General features: G+C 41.7%; 2 protein-coding genes across 3 annotated transcripts in view; one reads left to right on the top strand and one right to left on the bottom strand.

The window, feature by feature from the left end:
- The first annotated feature begins 2,851 nt into the window (after nucleotides 1-2,851).
- Mest lies at nucleotides 2,852-19,648 on the top strand. 2 transcript variants are annotated; one of them, XM_015493825.2, is made up of 12 exons: nucleotides 2,852-3,002; nucleotides 10,009-10,163; nucleotides 11,733-11,812; nucleotides 12,227-12,304; nucleotides 12,432-12,568; nucleotides 12,750-12,808; nucleotides 13,968-14,008; nucleotides 14,839-14,909; nucleotides 15,159-15,260; nucleotides 16,543-16,619; nucleotides 17,343-17,406; nucleotides 18,301-19,648. In XM_015493825.2, exons 2-12 carry the CDS (start codon nucleotides 10,010-10,012, stop codon nucleotides 18,416-18,418), a joined length of 981 nt encoding a protein of 326 aa, XP_015349311.1. In that variant the 5' UTR covers nucleotides 2,852-3,002; nucleotide 10,009; the 3' UTR covers nucleotides 18,419-19,648. The 2 variants fall into 2 exon arrangements, with proteins under 2 accessions (XP_015349311.1, XP_048642885.1); XM_048786928.1 differs by lacking the exon at nucleotides 2,852-3,002 and adding an exon at nucleotides 7,084-7,158.
- Nucleotides 19,594-20,489, bottom strand: part of Copg2 (COPI coat complex subunit gamma 2) — a 95,261-nt gene continuing 94,365 nt past the window's right edge. The window contains exon 19 of the mRNA XM_015493826.2: nucleotides 19,594-20,156. Coding sequence (XP_015349312.1) covers nucleotides 20,026-20,156 — 131 coding nt within the window. The 3' untranslated portion in view covers nucleotides 19,594-20,025. The remainder of the gene's footprint in view (nucleotides 20,157-20,489) is intronic.

The following is a 20,489-nucleotide window of genomic DNA, read 5'->3' as shown; positions in this document are numbered from 1 at the left end:
CTCGCCAAGTTGGACCACAGCCTCCACGGCCTACCCCTTTCCTCTTGCTTAATGTACACATCACCATGTCTGTGCTCAACTGTTTCTCCTCTCTAGGGAGGTACTCGAGCCTGGGGGATGGGAATGTACTTTCCCTTCATGGAGTCTGATTTTCCCATTTAGACTACCCGGTGGGGCTGGAGCTTTCTTTGGGTACTGAGATACACCACCATAAGCTTATGTGACCTCTTCCATCTCTCATATCATCTTGGTGAAAGTCTTTCTCCTTAGCCCAGTGGCCAAGCCTCCTGCCTGACAGGCACAAAGGAATGCTTGGAATGGTGTGGGCATTTTAAACCTGATGGGTTCTAAGAAACTGAGCCTCTTGTAGTACAATATTTTGCTAACGAATATTTTTGCAAAAGCTAGATAGTATTTCTCTGGTTCTAGCAACTTGCTCATTCTTCAATCACGGGATCTCTGCCTATCATCTTGTTTCCCTGCCATTCTTCTGATTCCCTGACAGATCCTCATCTCTTTGAAATTCCCACAGAATTTCCATCATGGATGCATTATATCACTTTTCACATTGCTTGTTGTCGGCTATATGTTTATCTCTACACTGAATTGGGAACTAGTTGAAGTTCTTAACAACACCAGTAAGAGTGATAATAGAGGGCTTCCTATGTGCTGGGCACTCTACTGAGTGTTTTACATATGTTAAATCATCTAGATTTCACATATCTTCACAATATCTTGATATCGCCATCTCTGGCAACTTCTTGAAAAGTCTATATTGACTTTCAACTTAGATCCCTCTTGTTCCACTTCTCCAGAAGCTTAAAATTTTTTTTTAAATTGCTAATTGATCTTTTATTTAATTTATTATATTTGTATGCAGTGCTGAGGATTGAACTCAGGGCTCACACATGCCAGGCAAGCACTGTACCACAACTCCAGCCCCTCCAGAAGCTTTTTGTAAAAAAAAAAAAAGTATTGGTTTACAATACATCAGTCCCTTAGCAAACATACTCATAACATTTATATAATAAGGACATGATATAGAATAATAAAAGGACTGTCTTTTCATTTAGCCTGACATCAAGAATATTTATTTGGCTTTATATGCCATTAGTTTAAATTAGAACACTTTATTTCCATCTACTAGACTAAAATAGCTATGTGCTTTCCCCTTAAAAGATAAATTAATTCTGTAAGCATTTATACTTTCAAGAAATGATCTGTGATTTTTCAAATATCATTTTAATTCTACCATACTTTTCAATAAATGGATAAACATGAGGCGACAGATCTGGATTCATATCCTGACTCCACAATTTACCAGCCCTGCAATCTTGGCTAAGCTCCTTAATCTGCCAAAGCCTTTTCAGCTGTCTTGTTGGCAAAATTAGTATAATAACAGTTCTTCTTTTGTAGGGTAATCACCAGAAGTAACTAATATACACGAGGAGTTGGGTGCAGTGTCTGGCATAAAGTGATCAACAAACGTTTGCTGTTCATTCTTCTCACCATGATAAAATATTAGGTTGAGAAAAGGGACACAGAAATCAATGACACTGTCCCTTTTCTCAAGGAGCTCAGTCATATGGTAGAAGAGACAAGGTAGACCTGCAAACATCACTGTAAAACAGCATAAGTGCAACTGTGTAAGTGTGTCCAAGGGACAGAGTGCACAGGGAAGGAGATATTCTTTCTGTAGAAGATTTTCTGGAAGTCATGTAAGAGAACATTACAACTAAATTGACTTTTGAAGACTGATTAGGAATTTTTCAGGTAGCCAAAGCAGGGAAGGATATTTGGTCAGGGAAAAGGGCATGAAAATGTGGAGAAAGAAAACTGGATGGTGTTTTGGGAGGAACTAAAATTAGTAACATGAAGTCAAATTATGAAGTTTTGGGGGATGGACAAGATGGAAGGAATGAAAGAGAAGATTCTGGAGGAAGGCAAGGACCAGATTTTGAAGTGTTTTGCATATCAAGATAAAAAGGTTGAATTTAATGTCAGTAGAAAGTTTTAGAAAAGAGGTGTGCTCAGGTTTGCATTTTGGAAAAATCACTGCCCAGTGTGTGAATGAGGAACTAGAAAGGTGTCATGGTGGAGAGCCAATCAGGAAGCAATAGTCCAGATGAGAGATAAAGAGGCTTGAAGAAGTGCAGATGGCAGTAGAATTGGAGGGCAGCAAGAGGAGTTCAAGAGAGGCTTGGGAGGTCAGATGAAAAGGACCAGGAAGATTGAAATCACTGACAGCCTGAACTCTGGGTCTCATTCCATCATGCCCTGAGTTCTGGCGATCTTGTGTGGGAAACTAGAGTGGATGGTAGTGCCATTAGTCAAGGCAGAGAATATAGAAGGAAGCAAAGATTCTGGAGACAGGGGTCAGTTTGTGGTGTGGCAAAGAGCGGGTGGAGAAAAGGTGGTGAATTTTACCTAGCCATTGTTGAGTTATGAAAGTTTGTGTGTAATGTGAAGATAAAGAGAAGGCAGGCAAATAATTCCGATCTATAGTGTGGGGGAAGAGGGTAGGGCTGGGGATAAAAAAAAAAAAATGATAGTCTTGAGGTAACTATGAAATTAGTGTAATGGCTGAGGTAGGGGAGGTTCATCAGGATCTCTCCATAGTTAGTAACTATCAAAATATCGCTTCTTGGGCCTTCGCTTTAATAATCTAACGCGGAAAGTACTCAGATCAGGCCTTATATGATTCTGTTCTCCTTTATCCACGCCTTAGACCCATGTCCAAGGCATGGCCTGCCATTTCATACCCTTTGCAATAGGTGGCGCTGACGCCTGGCAGGGAGAAGGCGGCAGCACATGCTGGGCTCGGGGGCGATGGGCTTGAGTGCCCAGGAGGCGACGCTCTAGCCCGGAGCCTGATATTCGGTGGCTTGGCCGAGTCTTCCCTGGGGACTGGGTTAAGGCCGAGAACCTCTGGCCCCAAGGAGCGCATGCGCGCCCGGTCCCCCAAACATGGAGTCCTGTAGCCCAGGTCTTACCTGAGTCAGGTAAGAGACGGGCGGGAAAGGAGTGGAACCTCCACCCTCCCCCTCGCAGCCCACCCAAGAGTGGGACTGGCCCCACTTGGGGTAAATGGATGGTGCAAATGGACCACGCCTGTCCTGGGACCCAGCTGAGTGACAGTGGCCTAAGGGTGCGAGGATCTGGCGAGCGCAGGGTGCCCGGGGGTGTGTGGGTGCGCGCACGAGGCGTGCCACATGGGCGAGGGCCTCGGTCGTCGTCTCCCAGATCTCGGCCTGGACCAGAACACAAAAGGGCCCCAGCCATCGCCCGAGGCCTGGCTCCCCTCCAGCGTTTCCCCTTTCCGTTGGGCAGCCTGACCAGCCCTCCCGGGCGCCCTGGGGGGCTGCGCTTTCCCTCTTGGGATCGGCCTTTGTGTCTGGAAAGGTCGCAGGCACACCGATGTGACCGAGGGGTGGAGGGCGAGGCGGGGGCCAGCGTGGGAGGTGGAAGGAGCGGGGGTGCGCTGCAGCCTGGCGCGTGGGGGCTTCCCGGGGCGAGCGCTGCGGCTGCAGCGGCGGCACGGGACGGGCTGGGGCGCCCAGGGCAGGAGAGCTGCACTGGTGGCGTGGGCGGGGGCCCTGCCAGGCGGTGGTGGGGCAGTACAGCTGGGAAAGGTGTGAGGTGACGAGAGCAGTTGAGGAAAACCGAAACACCTGCTCGTGGGTTGACTCATCCAGGCTAGGAGGAATAATCTAATATGGAAAGTAATGGGGGGAAAGGAGCCGTGTGCTGTAGCATTCTTCCCCGGCAGCTAGGAAGAAGTTGCCTGTCTGTCCGAAAGAAGGTTTTCTTAGAGGGCTGTGGTGAGCGGCAGATGAGATATGTGAAAGGGCAAAGAGCTGAACACGTGTAAGATACTATTATGTGTTAGGATCCTTCAACCTATTTATCCGTTAGAGTGGCTAAAATGACCTCGAGGAGTGGAATTATGGGGTAGTAGTCCCAGTCCTGGGATTGTGGGGTGTGTGAAGTAATGTAGAGTGTGTGTAAAGATAATTTAGGGGTGCCCAGTAATTCTGTAATATATGGAGACAACTACAGTATCTGTCCTTTTTTTTTTTTTTTTGGTTCATCTGATCCTGGTTACAGGGGTTATTCAGCTGTGTTGTTTCCCTCTACCATTATCTTTGGAGATTTCCTGCAGAGATTGTTATCCACATATGGTTCCAAAGAGGGAGAAAGACAATAGTCACTTTAGGAATATGTTGGTTAAATTTGAGAGAGAGGATGATGTGATTTTATTGGTAATTTATTCAATTTGTCTTGCCCTCAGCATGAAAGCAGTCTGTTGTACAAAAGTGCTGGGCTGAGGGAGACTTGTCTCCTGGGTAGAAGGGCCACCTTGGCCAAGTTCCAACACTTCTCTGAACTTTAGTTTCTATCAGGAACGAAAAGAACTTAAAGGTCATTCAGCCACATACCCAGAGCTTGCATACATTCCGTAGGGTTACCCAGCCTCTAGTGACAGGGAATTTGTCATGTCCCAAAATGGCCAAGCCACCTCATCCCTCTAGACACTCCTTCCTGACTGTTGGAAAATTCTGTATGTTGAATCGACATCTGTTTCTCCACAGTTTGCACTCACTGGAGCCATACAGAGTAAAATGTCTAATGCTGCTTCCACAAATATTTGAGGACTGCTAACACATTTCCTTCTTCCACTCACTCCACAAGGCTTCTTTTCTTCAAACTAAACATGCCCAGTTATTTCAAACAGGGAGGCAATGTGGGGCAGTGGAAAGAACGTCAGTTCTGGAGCCAGACACATCTGATTCCGTTCCCAGTCCCTTCACATACTAACACTTAGCGCTCTGAGCTGCTATATCTTTCTCTGAGATGTGTGAATGAAAATACTCATTTAGCTGGGTTCCCGAGAGGATTAGGGATAAATTGGGTGATGATCCATGCTCATAGTAGGAGCTTAAAGTATGAGAGCTGTTACACTTTTTATGACATGATTTGCAGTACATTTTAGTTGATCTCTGAACACACTGCTGTTTGTCTGTTTGTCTTAATATCTGCTTTGTAGAACAGAATAAAATACTCTCTGTGAGGTCTAGCTAGCAGAACAGTGTAGGATTAGCTTATTTTGAATACTTTTCTATAGTCTACAATCACAGTAGTTTTTTTGGACCTGTATCCCATTGATTTACTAAACTTTTTTTGTTAACTGAAATCCTAAGTTTTACAAAATGCTGCTGTTCAGGTTTCTTCCATTTTGCACCTTTTTAGTTTATTCAGATCTATAATTACTGCTCTTAAAAGTGGCAGCCCCAGTTCTATGCTGTTTTTGTAAATATCCTTGAATTTGGGTCCAAAATTGAGGTTAGAAAAATATGATTATTGAGCCCGTGGAACCAGCCCTGATGATTTCCTAACGCTGTTGTGCATCAATGAGATGGAAAATGCAGAGCTTTCTACACTAATTTTTGCACAAATCTGAGGTCTTACTGTGATGTGGACCTGTGATAGAATTGGAATGTGATAGGAATGTCTGATAAGCTGTTGTCTGAGGAAATACTGCTGCATGTGATGTTGGTCAAGATAGGTTCCATTTGGAAGAACTGAAGGGGTGCCCTGAGAGCAAGCCAGAGGCTGACTTAGTATTTATGTACGGTCTGTTTTCTCAGGCACTTCCAAGGGTTACATACCTCGGGCCAGATTCTCCCTCTGCAGAGAAGCTTCCTTCTGGAATTAAGTCGGGCACCACTAGAAGATTCCTTAACTCTTTGACTCCTGGGGCATCATGGTCAGCATTTTCTCCCTCCATTTCCGAAGGCAAATTCCCAGCTTTAACCAAGCTGATCTGTCATAGCATGCTCTGCATTTTTCCGACTCATTGTTATTGTGCAGAGATTTTTCCCAACTGGAATGCTTTTTCTATTTAACCAAGTTCTGGGCTCCATGGCTATCGACCTCCATTCCCCTTCTCCAAAGAAGTTTTTCCTAGTCACTCTGTGCGGGGAGGATTTCTCCTCACCATCAGATTTGGGATTTCTGTTAGTTTTTGGGAGCTTTCCCTGGCCCTCCTTTTTCCCCTAGGGGCTTACACTGTTTCTCCCCCAGTCTACACACTTGTTCCATGTGGGTAGATATGTTCTGTGGCCTTCAGAATAGGATCCTTTGTGGGGCACTTAGTCTGTTAATTAGAAAATTGCCTTCATCTTGGATGCTGGTGCTTCTGGCCTGTGAGAATGAAAGTATGGAATTGTTTGTAGGACTCAGAGGTTCCATTGAGGATAAATATGAGAAATATATAATGCAGAGGCTCTTGCTATTGTTTTCAATAGTTAAAATAGGAATGTCCTTACTTTGTTGAAAGGACCAGTTTAAATCTTGCTGAGTAATTCAGTCTTTAAAAAGTGGCAGTGGCTAGTTAGTATAGGTAATCCTCAATTTGTAAAGAGACTCATTTAAATTTTGTTAGGTAACCAATTAAGGCCTTTTAGGGTTTAAATCCATCTGTGGCTTCTCCTTTTCTTTAGGACAAATTCCAGCCTCTTTCCGATGGACTACTCTTTCTAGCCTAATTTTTTGTCGGTTGGGGCCCGGGGCCTGAAGGTCGTGCCTTTTTCCCCAATGGTTGTGCCGTCCTGAGCCTCCCGTGCTTTGCGAATGCAGCCCCCTCTGGCTGGAATGTTCTTTGTCTCTCCCGGTAAATGTCTATTCATCATTCAAGACAACCCTTCCCCCCTCCTCTTAATTACTTCCTCCCCTTTGCGCCCTCAAATTTTTGTACTTATTCATGCAGTATTTGTTAGGGGCCTGCTTTGTGACTGGCACCGTGGCGGGCTCTGGGGATACAAAAGGTGAATAACACTTGGGTTTGGTCTTTGAGGGCCTTACCCGTTGGGGAGGAGGGCGCCGATCTGTAACAAAATGTTGCTAGGAAATCAAAAGGAAATTTTTAAAAGCATCAATTCTTATCTCTCCCCCCACCTCCAGATGGCCAGTGTCTTTCTCTGGGACAGGAGCCCTTTCTCATTTATTTTGTACCCGGCTAAACAAGCATTTGTTTCATGCCCCTCTTAATCAGACCCTGGTAGGTATACCCTCTATGCGCCACACGTTCNGCTCTGCAACCCTGCGGCGGGCGGCATGGGATAACGCGGCCATGGTGCGCCGAGATCGCCTCCGCAGGTGGGTGCGTGCGGGCTGCGGTGGAGGGCGCGTGGGGGTGTGGCCGGCTGATCCTAGTCTCGGGTGCTGGCGGATGCTGGGGACTCTGCCTGGCAGAGCCCAGCTGCCTTGTAAAGAAAACCCCACCCAGCCAGCCACCGTTCTGTCTCCTTGGTGTTAGTGGGGTCACTTCTGTCAGCCGTAGAGTGTTTCAAATTTGGGGTCTCTCTGGCTTATTTTTAAACCCCGGGGTCGCCCCAGTAAGGTTTGAGATTTTTAGACCATGAGCTCACCCCAATATGATGTATGATCTCCAGACCCCCGGTATCGCCTTGCTGCGAATTAGGATTTTTAGACCCGGTCATCTTTGTAGTGGTGACTTACGACCTTTACATCCTGGAATCACTCGTGTGGTTTACGATTTTTAAGACCCCACCATTGACGTGGTGTGATTTAGGATTTCCAGATCTAGTCATTGCTGTGGCGTGACTTATGATTTCGCGATCCTGGTAATGCTCCGGTGTGACTTAAGATTTTTAGACCCGACCCTCACTGGTTTGTGACTTGGGGTTTCTAGACCCCAGTACTGCCCTGCTGGATTTATGATTTCCAGACCCCTGGTATTGTTGTGGTGTGATTTAGACCCCGCTATTGCAGTAGCGCAATTTAAGATTTCCAGATCCTGGCGTCTCGGTGGCGTGTTACTGCAAAGGTGTGACTAGAACTTGCCGCGCCGTTATCTCCAAGATGTTAAGTATTGTTCAGAGGTCAGTAACGAGACCTGCGAGGGGTAATGGGGATGCAACCAAACTGTCATGCTGTAACCGGCAATGTTTGATTTAGCGGGTTTACAGAGCAGTTCGTCCTCTCACAGCGATGCCGTCAGGTAATATTAGACAAATGCATTTTTCCCATGTACAACATGAAGAAATCAAGGCTCAGGTTAATTTCCATAGTTTTCACTGGAGTTTGTTGAATTTATACTCTGAATCATGACTCCATCAAATAATGGGAATTTGACCAAAAAATGGATTAAAATGTTAATCCATTTTATCTACGTACTCGCTTCACTACTAAAAATTCTAAAATGTCGGTGGAGCAATTTTACCGAGGCAATTAAGACCGAGAATAACTCTGTAAGGGGCTGATTTGCTTTCTCAGAGTAAAAGAGGGCCAGCGGTGGGTTGTGCAGGAGCGCAACGTGGGTATCAGGCGTGGGGTTTTTGGTCCCCTCCCCCTCTCATGGTTTGCTGCCAAAGGAGCCCCTCCCTGGTGCTTTGCTGAGTCACTGCAGATTCTGCTGCTGGGACTGTGAATGGATGCCAGGAGAGATGATTTGAAAAATAAATGAATTGAGGTATAGGGCAGATAGCACTGAGAAAATGATAACGAAAATCAATTTTTTTTTTTTGTTATTTAGGAGGCGGTACTGGGATGTAGCCTGCCGCTATTGCGCGGCGCAGATTGTGATATAACCCTCTTGTTCCAGCACTTTTCCAATCGTTTCTATTATTACCATGAAAGGTAGAACTAAATCTTGGTTTCTGTTTTATAGGCAGGTACTTCAGGGGCGGGGAAGACTACCCTAGTGATGGCTAAAAACCATATGCAGGGAACTGAGCTTAAGGGACATGGTTATTTTAGCATAGTGGAATCATGGGTATATTTTTTAGTTAAAAAAAAAAAAAGGCATTTTTGTGAATGAATTTGCTCACGTTGGGTAGGGGTTGTGGCCAGATTACGGGTAACACAATGGCAGGGAGCGCATAGACGCATGCCGGTTTCACTAAGGTGTGAGCAATTGATCTCCTTTATTTGTGGCTATTTTAATGACAATTTTATTGACATCTTATTTAAGTTTTGGAGGATATTGTTTCCATTCTGGCTGTTTGATAAAACAACTGGGAATTCTTTCCCTGGTGACCATGGGGAGTCGCAGACTGGACAAGGAAACAGTTTCTAATTCAGTGTGCATGAATTATCTGGATCTTTGAAGTTTTGGGCATGGCAAGGCTGGGTGTAGAAACTAGTGCTTTCTTTCCAAAGAGAAAAAACAATTCTCACATGCTGGGTCTGTCGGATTTGGGGTGGTGGTGGGGGTTGGGGTGGTGGTGGGGGGTGTCATGAAATTAACTAAATGAGTCTGCTAAGAAAAGGAGGAATATAATCTGTTGCCCATACTTATTTTTAAGAGATTAGATATGCAGGCTCATGACAAAGCTGCTTATGTTGGAATATACAGTGGAGCAGTTGTCTTGTTGCTTTTACAGACTCTTTACCCTAAATGGTTTCTCAGCCCAAATCTGGACAGTAGTGCTAAAGGGAGCTTCACTTGGATCAGAGGGTTGACAAGTATTTAAAATCAGAAGCAGCTCTCTATTTAAGGACATGTGATAAGTCAGTCTCTCTCTCTTTCTCACACACACAAACACACACACATTTTAAGACATTAGTAGCATGTATATGTATTTTAAACATTAGGAGTTGTTGAATAGGTGTTAGAGTTTTTAGAATATACAGTAAGTTGTATTTTTCCTTGGGAAACCTCTTTAGCAGATATCAGGAAGAGCACAAAGGTATGTGTGTGTGTATGGGGAAGCTGAGGGGTTAAAGTGGCTGAAGGTAGGTAGAAGGTTACATACTGAAATAATATATTTTCCCCTTAAAAGTAGAGTGGTGAGCAAATTATGGTGATTGCCACAGCCACAGAGGTGTGATCCAATTCTACTTGATAAAACTTTTTGCCCTTGGTGGTGGTGGGGGGGGGCTGGTGGGCAATATAGTCACTGTATGGTACAAAAGTTTCCTTCTCCATGCTTCCAGCTCAGGTTGTGGAAGTGTACCATATTACCCCAACTGCTTTTCCCACAGGATGAGGGAGTGGTGGGTCCAGGTGGGGCTACTGGCCGTGCCCCTGCTGGCCGCATACCTGCACATCCCACCCCCTCAGCTGTCTCCTGCGCTGCACTCATGGAAGACTTCTGGCAAGTTTTTCACCTACAAGGGACTGCGCATCTTCTACCAGGGTAAGAACTGGATTACTGGAATACCCTATAGGTGTGATCCACGTAGGTCCCAGCCAAGGTGCTTATTTTGTGTCCCTTGGTCTCTATTGCCCCTTAGTGATGGAGGGGAGTAACCCCTTTCTCTGTTTAGTGTCCCTGAAGGAATGAGGGGCATGGATTAATTCCCCTCATTCACTGGAGAGCTGGGAGACTCAGAAAGCTGTGGGGGTGGGGGTTGGAATTAAGAGTCCAATCTCTGTATACGACTTTTTAGTAAGTTTTTTTTTTTTTTTTGGTGTGGCTTGATTTGTATTCAGATATTAGTTTTCTCTTCTGAGCACCCCTAGTGTCAGGTTATATGTACAATATTCAGAGATGTAACTACCATTGTTTCTCTCCCCCCAATTCCTGATTTAATTTTATTGAATTGTTTTCTATAAAGATTTTTAAATGTGATTTAAGTCTTATATTGTTGTATAAATTAATTTGCTAAGGATAATTACTATGACTGTACTTACTAAGTAATAACCATATGCCAGGCATCGAGTTACATTTTCAACCTTCATTGTTTCATTGAATCTTTACAACAGCATTTGGAGATAGGTGCCATTAATCTCATTTTATAGGTGAAGAAACTGGGAAACAGACTGGAAAAGATTTCTTTTGGGCGGGGGTCAAGAGCAATAACGAAAAATGTTTGTCATAAACCGTTTTTCATTATTGCTCCTGACCTCCTCTCATTTGCTATATTCAATTAAGTAAGTATATATTATATTGGTTTGGTTTATTTCCAGATCTTCAATATTTTGTTGTACAGATTATTTGTATAGATTAAGAATAAAGCTCCTTGGCTAAAGTATATAACATTTTTAATTGCTGTAAATTATTTTTAAAAATCTTATTATTGAATTTTCATGCCACTGGCAGTATATAAATGTATTCATTTTAATCCAGTATTATTAGTAAGGCATTTTATTGTCTATCTGGCTAATCTGAAAGATGTATAATTATTCCATATTATCATATGCATTAAAAAATGTTCCTATCTGTGTGTATTGATTAATGCTTTTTTGTAGTCGATAGAATTGTATAATAGTTTGAACATTATGCTTTTGATACCAGATTGGTTTTCTTCTGCTAAAACAGCATAAAACTATAAAGCGCTCACAGGAAGAATTGCTCAGTATTATAGAATTTTTGTAATAAGTTACTGATAAATTACAAAAAATTTTTAGTTTATGTGTTGATGATATATTTTTAACTGGGAAAGTTTACTTTTTACTGTGAATAAGCTTGTATTTTAACTTAATATAAAGTAAAGGGAGATATAGATACGCCTTTCAAAGGAAATTTAAGTAAAGCAAGCTACCTTCATATTTTCACAGGAAGTATCCTATTTATAATTTTTCAATACACAGATTAAAAAGTGCCTGTTATTACTTGAAGCAATTAGCTTTCATTTTAAAAAGCAATATATCAGTTTAACTTGGTTATAGATTTTTGTCCTTTATACCATATTAGTTAAGATTTTAACATATTCAAAGTTATTTTTATAGGGAGTTGGCCTAATCGATCTGCCTTTTTTTCCAGACTCTGTGGGTGTGGTTGGCAGTCCTGAGATAGTTGTGCTTTTACATGGCTTTCCAACTTCCAGCTATGACTGGTACAAGGTAATGAAGTCAGATTTCTAGGTCCTACTATGTCTTCAAAAATACAAAAATCAAGGATTTTCTTGTTAGCACTACAAGGCTCTTGAAAATTTAAATCACTTTATGAAATAGCATTAAACATCTAACTGTTTCATTTATTGTAAGGGAGTAAAAAACTCTTTGGCAGTCTGGAAAGGCTCATTGCGAAGTTAACAATGCTGGAGCTTCACCTTCAATAGATTAATCACTAGGAATCAAGCACTTTCCAGGAGGATCAACTCGGGGGTGGCTAGTGGTAGTTTCATTAGGTTTTCACTTTATCAAAGTCCATCTGTAAAGCTGGGATAGGGATGAAGCTTCTGTGCTGCTGTGGGTCACGGGAGGGGTGGCGCGGCGCAGGAGCAGAAAATCCAAATCATCCTTTCTTTCTTATAGATTTGGGAAGGTCTGACCCTGAGGTTTCATCGAGTGATTGCCCTTGACTTCTTAGGCTTTGGCTTCAGTGACAAACCGGTGAGAAGCACGTATATGGAACCAGTATTGGGACTGGGGAGGATGTGGATGGAGGGGTCAGGCTGGCAGAGAGACCTGTACATGACTTTATCCTTTATCCTGTGTATCTGGCCTTTCCTTTTCTTAGAGACCACACCACTATTCCATATTTGAGCAGGCCAGCATCGTGGAGGCGCTTTTGCGCCATCTAGGACTCCAGAACCGTAGGATCAACCTGTTGTCTCACGACTATGGAGACATTGTTGCTCAGGAGCTGCTGTATAGGTCAGTGAAGCCAGATTTCTATCCTCTTCACAGGCTGCACACTAGCTTAAGATGCTGGGAAAGTAAATTGTTCCTGGCCCCCTGCTATTCTTTTCCGGGGGGGGGGGGCGCTGTGATCGGCTGCTGCGCTGGTGTCAGTCTGCTCAGCTAAGTGTGTGTGTTTCCTCATCCCCTGCTCCAGGTACAAGCAAAATCGATCTGGCCGGCTTACTATAAAGAGTCTCTGTCTGTCAAATGGAGGTAACTGTCTGTCTTGGCAGAGGGTGGAAAAGTGGGGCATAGCCTAGGAGGGCCACCTTTAGATGATATAGGGACATCTAAGTATAATCTGATGATACTGCAAGCACACACAGTATTTTGTGCCGTGAATTGCTTTGGTGGTCGATGACATTTATGAACCCCTTTTCAGAATGATGATTTTAAATATAGAAAAATAAATAGGCTTACAAAGGAAAGTAATTATGTTGACATACAGTCAATAAGAACCTGTATCATAGTAATATGTACTGCTTTTGGAGTGCATTACACAGTGAGATCTAATGGTGGGTCTGGTAGCACTCTGATTAGAAGTAATGAGGAGGGTAAGTGCTGCTTTGATGTATTTGTAATGACTATAGCAGGTTATGAAAAAAATAAGTTATAGATACCATATATCTATGGTATAAGTATTAGAGTCTTAAAATTCTTAGTTGATGGCAATACCAAGTTTCAGGAGGAAATCAGTGGGCCCCAGATTAGAACTTTTGGAAATGTTTCTTTTTCTTTGTGTGCCATTGAGCACAGCTTTAAATCCATGAATATCCAAATGTCCCCTGAATGCCTGAAGGGCAGCTTGGGAGAAGAGTCAAGTCTGTTCCTTTTTCAGCAATATTTATGTCTTTCTTCCATTGATTCTGGAGAGAAATGGAAAAGAAAAAACTAGTTGTCCCCCCCCCCCCATTTTCTTTTAGGACCTTCACTTACTGAAAGAATCTTGTGTTTCTGCAGCCCAAATCATTAACAACACTGTGTTCTGTGTGGTGGGAGGAAATGCTAAGTGGAGTCAGCCTAGTCATCAGCATTATGGATAGTTGTGTAATTATTTTTCCCTACCCTTAAAATGGGGGAAAAAATTCCAGTAGGATATAATTTAATTAGGTAAACACAAAACACTCTGGAGAAGTAATCATAGAAAATAATAGTCACGCCTTGCTTAACGAGGGGGATACACATATATGCAGTCCGCTGTTGGTTGAAATTTGTTATGTAGTGCGTGGCTGTACTAAGTTTTATTTGTGTATCCATTTTGGCTAACGGCCCAAAAGGTGACAACGGATAGGGTGGATACTTTCTGATAATAGTCTTACTTTTGACTTAAAAGTTGATGGTAAATGACTAAGAGAAATCTCTTCTTCTACAGGTATCTTTCCTGAGACTCATCGGCCTCTCCTTCTCCAAAAGGTTGGCTACTTCCCTGAATAGGTCCTCAATTTTAAGGCTTGTGTTGATATTAAGTAAAGTAGACCTTTTAACTGTAGCTCATTACAGCAGGTATAACCCTTAAAAGTTTTCTCCTCCTTATGAATTCACTTTAATAAAGTTAATTTTCCCCTTCTTAGGCAAACAAAGCAGTGGAAGTGGCTCCTACATAAAACTGAAAACTATTTCTGAGAATGAGAGATGAATAGATATTTGGAGAAATACAACTATGTAAAGATTTGTGTCACAAGTATGAAGTATGATATCTGAACAAACTGGGATCCTGGTCTAAGCTTGAATACACAAAAGTTAAAAGCCCTAAGGATTTATGGCCAGGTGCTACGGAGTACACCTATAGTCCCAAGCTACTTGGGAGGCTGAGCTAGGAGAATGTCTTGAGCCCAGAAATTTAGGGCCAGCCTGGGCAACATAGACCCTGATTCTTTTCTTTTTTTGAGACGGGTCCCACTCTATTGCTCAGACTGGCCTTATGTTTTTAATCCCCCTGCATCAGCCTCCCAGGTAACTGGGATTACAGATGTGCACCACGGTGCCTGAGGTACTGCTTCTTTAAAAAAAAAAAAAAAGAAAAAAGCATATTAGGGGTTTAGTGAAGTATAGAAGTGTAATCGTAATGATAATTAGAAATATATTTGTCTTCTATGAGAGAATAATGTGGGTAGACAAAACAAAACTGAAGCTAACCATGGAACTTTTCAGGGGGAGCTTTTTAGTTCCTAGTATAAAACTTTTTGTCCTGATGAGTTGGTTTCTCTGGATTCTTGATTTTTACTTTCACTTATTATCTACAGCTACTTAAAGATGGAGGTGTGCTGTCACCCATCCTCACGAGGTTGATGAATTTCTTTGTATTTTCTCGAGGGTAAGTCGTTATCAAAGATGGAGTATGGCCTGGGAACGCTGTAGTGAAAAGTTGCTGCCATTACAATTCAGGGCCAAATCCTGGGGTTTGAGATATTCAGGCAAAGGTGTTGGCCACTTGCCAGGAAAGTAGTAGAAGGAATTCATAAATCAGTTAAGGGTCAGACTTCATGACCTCTGAGGTTCCAGCCATATTTAACATTCTGAATTCTCTCCACACTTATCTTCCTGCATTCTGGCCTCTTTTCAGTCTTACTCCAGTCTTTGGACCATACACTCGACCCTCCGAGAGTGAGCTGTGGGATATGTGGGCAGGGATCCGAAACAATGACGGGAACTTGGTGATTGACAGGTAAGAAATAAACCTTTCCTTTGGGTTCTGGAGAGGCTTTTTCGGAAAGTGGGGCAAGATGCAAGATTGCTTCTATTTGATGACTTGTTCCTATCACAAGAAGGCTGGTTAGGACCTATGAGGCAAACCGAAAACTGGTCTTGGTCTCTGCTTTTCAAAAAGAAATAAATAGATATGGTGAGCCCTGTGCCTAAGCCATTTGGTGCAAGAAGGGTGGATAAATAGCTATGAATTCTAATGCTAATTGACTGATATACTTTAGATGTTTTTGTTAATGCTTCAAAATGTCCAATCATAGTTGTGAAAAGAGCCTAGTACCTCTCAAAAAAGTATCAAGGCTCTTTCTTTTGCATATCTTTTCAATAGCAACAGGGAATGAGATGCAAGACTTCTCTGTCTTATACCAAGAACTGCCATGCCTTGGTTCTCACTGAGGGACCTAGAGATGGTAATAGCCATAACTACTTGAGGCCCTGTCTTTTTTATCAGTGGGGTCAAGTAGCATCAGTGTTTTAACTGATGGCGTTGCTGGGATTGTGTGTCCTGCTAAGTCCCTGTGAAATCCTTCAAGATTAGTTTTAATATAAAAAACTGAAGAACAAACATGATCTCCTTAAAATTTATTCTTCAAAAAAGTAAATAATAAGAGGTGATATTTGGGTTCACAAATAATAATAATTATTATTATTATCATCATCATCATCATCCTGGAGTTGCCAGGAAGAACAGTACATGAGTCTGAGAGCTGAAATGTGGCTACAAAATTTTGCACTATAGGAAAAGGAATTCTCCCCATTCTGTCTGTGATCAGATGAAGTACAGAGATGACATTTTATGTTCATGAGCTTCTACACTTAATTTTAGAGGACAATGTCAACTTAGAGATCATGTAGTTCATTCCTCCTATTTTAAAAAAAAGAAAACTGAGATCAGAAGATGTGTGTTATAACTTTGAGTCATTGAGCTGGTTAGTGGTGGAGCTAAAATCAGAACCTTAAGTCCAGGTTTTAGTCACATATGCTCCAAAACAACCTTTAGCCTTCCTGAGCTCTCATCCCTGCTTAATAAATGCATAGGCCCATTTGTGCTTCTGTTGATATGAGAGGTATGATCACTGCTGTAGCCAGAGGGTACTTAATACAAATGGATAAAGTGGCCATTCCCAGGACATCTAAGTTGCTTCCAGATGCAAAAGTGTTCCTTGTGGCTCAGATCAGGCTTTGGAGTTCCACTAATAATCAAGGTTTCTTGTTCTGCTCCTGCTGACTTACCTGTCCTATAGTCTCTTACAGTACATTAATCAGAGGAAGAAGTTTAGAAGACGCTGGGTGGGAGCTCTTGCCTCTGTAACTATTCCCAGTGAGTATTCTTACATTACTTTTGATAGGAAAACTTAAGTTAAAATAACTGCAACTCAGTTAAATCTGAATTTTAGCTAAACAGTAACTATATTTTGAGAATTAGTATCAACATAGAAAACCAAAATTTTTGTTTTTTACCTGAAATTCAAATTTAACTTGGTGTCCTTTTATTTCATTAGCAACACTACTTCTAACATCTGGAACACCAGTGATGTATGTAGAGTCAAATGTATAAACCACTGAAACATGTAGTTGGCATTGCTGAACTACTGTGACAGGAGGCTGTTGAGATTACTAATCAAGAGGCTATAGGTGGTTTGAGCTCATTGGTGTCTTCATTCTCACAGAATGAAAATATTGACATAGGCCTCACATACAGTAGTTAGTGCTCAAGAAATTATTGGTTGATGTCAAATAACTGTAGAGACTTAAACTATGACAGTATCTTGGATTTACAAAATGAGAATGTTGAAAGCTTATTCTTTTTGGTCCAGGAACAGAAGACCTGGAAGGATAAAATGGCTGTATATAGGAGAAAGTGTGCCAAATGAAACAACTGACTTGGTTGCTAGGTTTCCTATAAGAAAAAAATTTGTTTAATTTGCAGAAAATCTTTTTTTTTTTTTTTTTTTTTTTTTGAGGTAGGGGAGTTAATTTTAGGATGGCAGTAGGAAAACAGAAATGAGAGCTGTTGGTAATTCATCCCTCTTCTGTTTCTTAGTTCATTTTATCTATGGGCCATTGGATCCTATAAATCCCTATCCAGAGTTTTTGGAGCTGTACAGGTGAGTCTTGCTTAGAGGTGTTTTGTCAGTATTTCATCCTGACAGGGGTAAACAGAATTACCTGTTGAGGCTGTTGGCACTAGCTATTGTCTCTGACCTCAATGGCTGGTCATCCAGAAACCATATCATGGAAAGATCAAGAAACTGAGTTATATATTCTCTTATTGTGTATAGCCTGTTTTCACTATTACGGCTATTTCATATTCCTAGGTATAGAGATAAGAAAAAGCTATCATGTGAACCAAGGAATGAAAGTGGATATATCTTAAATGTTTGTTTTAATCTGACTGTAAAGCCAGTTTGTTGACCTAAACTGAGTAGACTGATAGGAGAGATTAAGAGGAAAAGTGCCTTCTCATTAGTTGTTATGCTCTCTGGGTACTTACTTGGAAGGTGTTGGAATATGAAATCTTTTGACTATGTCACGTAAGACTGTTCCATACCTTCTTATAGCCTAGTGGACATATATGGCCTAGTAGTAGATGGCTTGCTTGTAATTTTAGTCAAAATCCCCTCTCTCATCGCCTCCTGAGATTAAGGATGGTCCTTGGTTATCTTTGCTTGGGGCAGTGAGTTGCTGAGTGATCCACTTGTTCTATGCTTCATGCTTCTCTAAAGAGCTGAAAGTCATCCTGTTTTGCAACTGTTGCAAAAGTGTTATATTTTCAAGTTGTTGTTTGTTGAATTATGAACAATTAAAAACTAGTCTGCATAAGTGGAATTGGCAAGTTTATCTGCCTTAGATAATTCCAAAGTAGAAGGCGAATAAGCTTTTTGTTGGTTCCTTCTAGTGTGGTCTATATCTGCAGGGGCATTTGCTGGGGCTTCCCACTGGCTTACCTCCTCCCTTACCTCCAGCCTTAAGTTCACCTACATGCTGTTCTCTTCCACTAGGAAAACGCTGCCGCGGTCCACAGTGTCGATTCTGGATGACCACATTAGCCACTACCCACAGCTAGAGGATCCCATGGGCTTCTTGAATGCATATATGGGCTTCATCAACTCCTTCTGAGCTGGAAAGAGTAGCTTCCCTGTATTATCTCCCCCACTCCCATATCTGTTGTGTATTCCACTTAGGAAGAAATGCCCAAAAGAGGTCCTGGCAATCAAACACTGTTTTCTCACAAAAGTCCACTTTACTCACATTGATGGATCAGAATATAGAAAAAAGGCAGCAGAAACTCTGACAAAATAGCCCACCTCATTCCTTTGACGTCTGATGAAGTATATAGACTTGTCTTTGTGTTATTAGGAAATTCTGATGAGCATGACTTCTCATGGATGCATAGAGACAGGCATTAGACATTCTTTTGCTTAGAAGACTTTTTAACACTTCTGTGGAACTTTCCTGAAGTATCTGAAAGTGCTAATTTCTGGCCCAACCCGAATTGGAATTCCACAGTAGAGAATGAGGAGTGGGGCCTGTTATCTCTCCTTAAATGGCTTGAAGGATACATGGTTTTTAAAGTTCTCTAGGCAACATAGTTTAAGTGAGAGTGAATATCCCTTGTCATACTTGGATTAGTTTCATCAGCTGCTTCAAATTATAGACATTTTGTTAAAATATTTGTTTAAGTAATGCAGTATTTTAAAGTATGGTATAAGAGTATGATACGCCTACACATTGTATATAGTTTATAAGGACACTAAAATGGCAGACCTTTACTCTGCTAAAGTAGTGAACCTTATTAAACGTGTAATTTCTGAGTAAACTAAATCCAAATTATTTACAGAATTTCCTAAAATCACAGACATTAAGAACCAATTGCATCTGTGCCAGAGATTTACTGTTATTAGCTGGAAAGATCAATTCTAACAGCAAATAATAGTCTAACTACTCATACCTCAGTGCTTAGAAGCATGTCCCTCCTGGGCTGAAGTGTAGGGAGGGGACTGTTGTATACTCGGAGTTAGCCTTGCTGAAGTACACTGACTCCTCTGGTGATGGTGGCTTAGCTTCCCATTGGCTGTCCCAGAGAGGCTTTCTCATGCAGCTCAGCAGTTCCTGTACTTAGCCGACAGGATAGTTCCCAGACACTTTAAGAACAAATTCTCAAAGACCTATAAGCAAATGGTGCTGAATAGTTTTTTTTAAGCCACAGTTTCATTGTCTTAGTCAAAGTAGGATTATTAAGTGATTAATTTTAAATTCGTTTTTTAAAAATTAGGAACTTCAAGTATAACAACTTTGAAACTGGAATAAGTGTTTATTTTCTATTAATAAAAATGAATTGTGACTAAAGTGGATTCTGGCTTCCCCTCCCCCACCACCCCTTTGGGATAAAATTTTCCAACATTGCCAGGAGCTTTCACACATTAAACGAAAGAATACAATGAAGTTAAGCAGCTGGAATATAGGATAATATTTGATTTTCAAGCTCACCCAAAGCTGCACTGTCATACCAGAGCTGACCAAGTGAGAAAGGAAAAATCCAAAACCAAGGAACACCAAAACCCATGCACAAGGACAGACATTGGCTTAATCTGCTGGCTCAGGGCCAAGCAGTTAGTCATTAAATCTTTAAAGTGTGATTTTGGGAAATTCATGCCGCTAGCCTAAAAGCTCTCTGACAGTGATGTACATACATACACATCAACTTCATCTTGCCCAGTAAGAACTTATCCAACAGAAGCCAAGATAACATCTACAGGTGTTCTCTCTTTGCTTCTGACAGTCACCTGCATGGTCACTCCATCTGCTAAGGCCAGCCTGGACCTCACCAATAAGTCAAAGCCACCTCTGTATATACCTGAGAGGAAAAAAGTGAGGAAAACCATATTTAAGAACTCAAGCTCTAAATAATGAAATTTATCATGCTCTGCCTACATCTCCTTTCTATTATTTTAGTTTAGCTTTTCCAGAAATTTGTGGGAATTGAATCCTTCATATAAATTCTATTTTTTAACAATAGTCCCATGAGACCAGGCACACAGAAGGCTTTGAATAATATTGATTTGGAGTATTCAAAAGACCGAGGGAGAGGCAGCACTGGTAGCTGTGTGAGACTTCAGTGTCTTGGTCCAGATATACATCTTAAAAGAACCTAAGAATGGCATGCAAAACAAATTATTCATTTTGACTG

This window comes from Marmota marmota, unplaced genomic scaffold (assembly GCF_001458135.2).
Source record: "Marmota marmota marmota unplaced genomic scaffold, marMar, whole genome shotgun sequence".
NCBI lineage: Eukaryota > Metazoa > Chordata > Mammalia > Rodentia > Sciuridae > Marmota > Marmota marmota.
The sequence above is the reverse complement of the archived record's forward strand: the minus strand, read 5'-3'. Positions and strand labels throughout refer to the sequence as shown.

Coding starts and splice junctions, on each gene's coding strand:
- Mest (XM_048786928.1), top strand. CDS start 7,133: ATGGTGCGCCGAGATCGCCTCCGCAG. Junction 12,809..13,967: donor TCTCTGTCTGTCAAATGGAG/GTAACTGTCTGT, acceptor CTTCTTCTACAG/GTATCTTTCCTGAGACTCAT. Junction 14,910..15,158: donor TTCTTTGTATTTTCTCGAGG/GTAAGTCGTTAT, acceptor GCCTCTTTTCAG/TCTTACTCCAGTCTTTGGAC.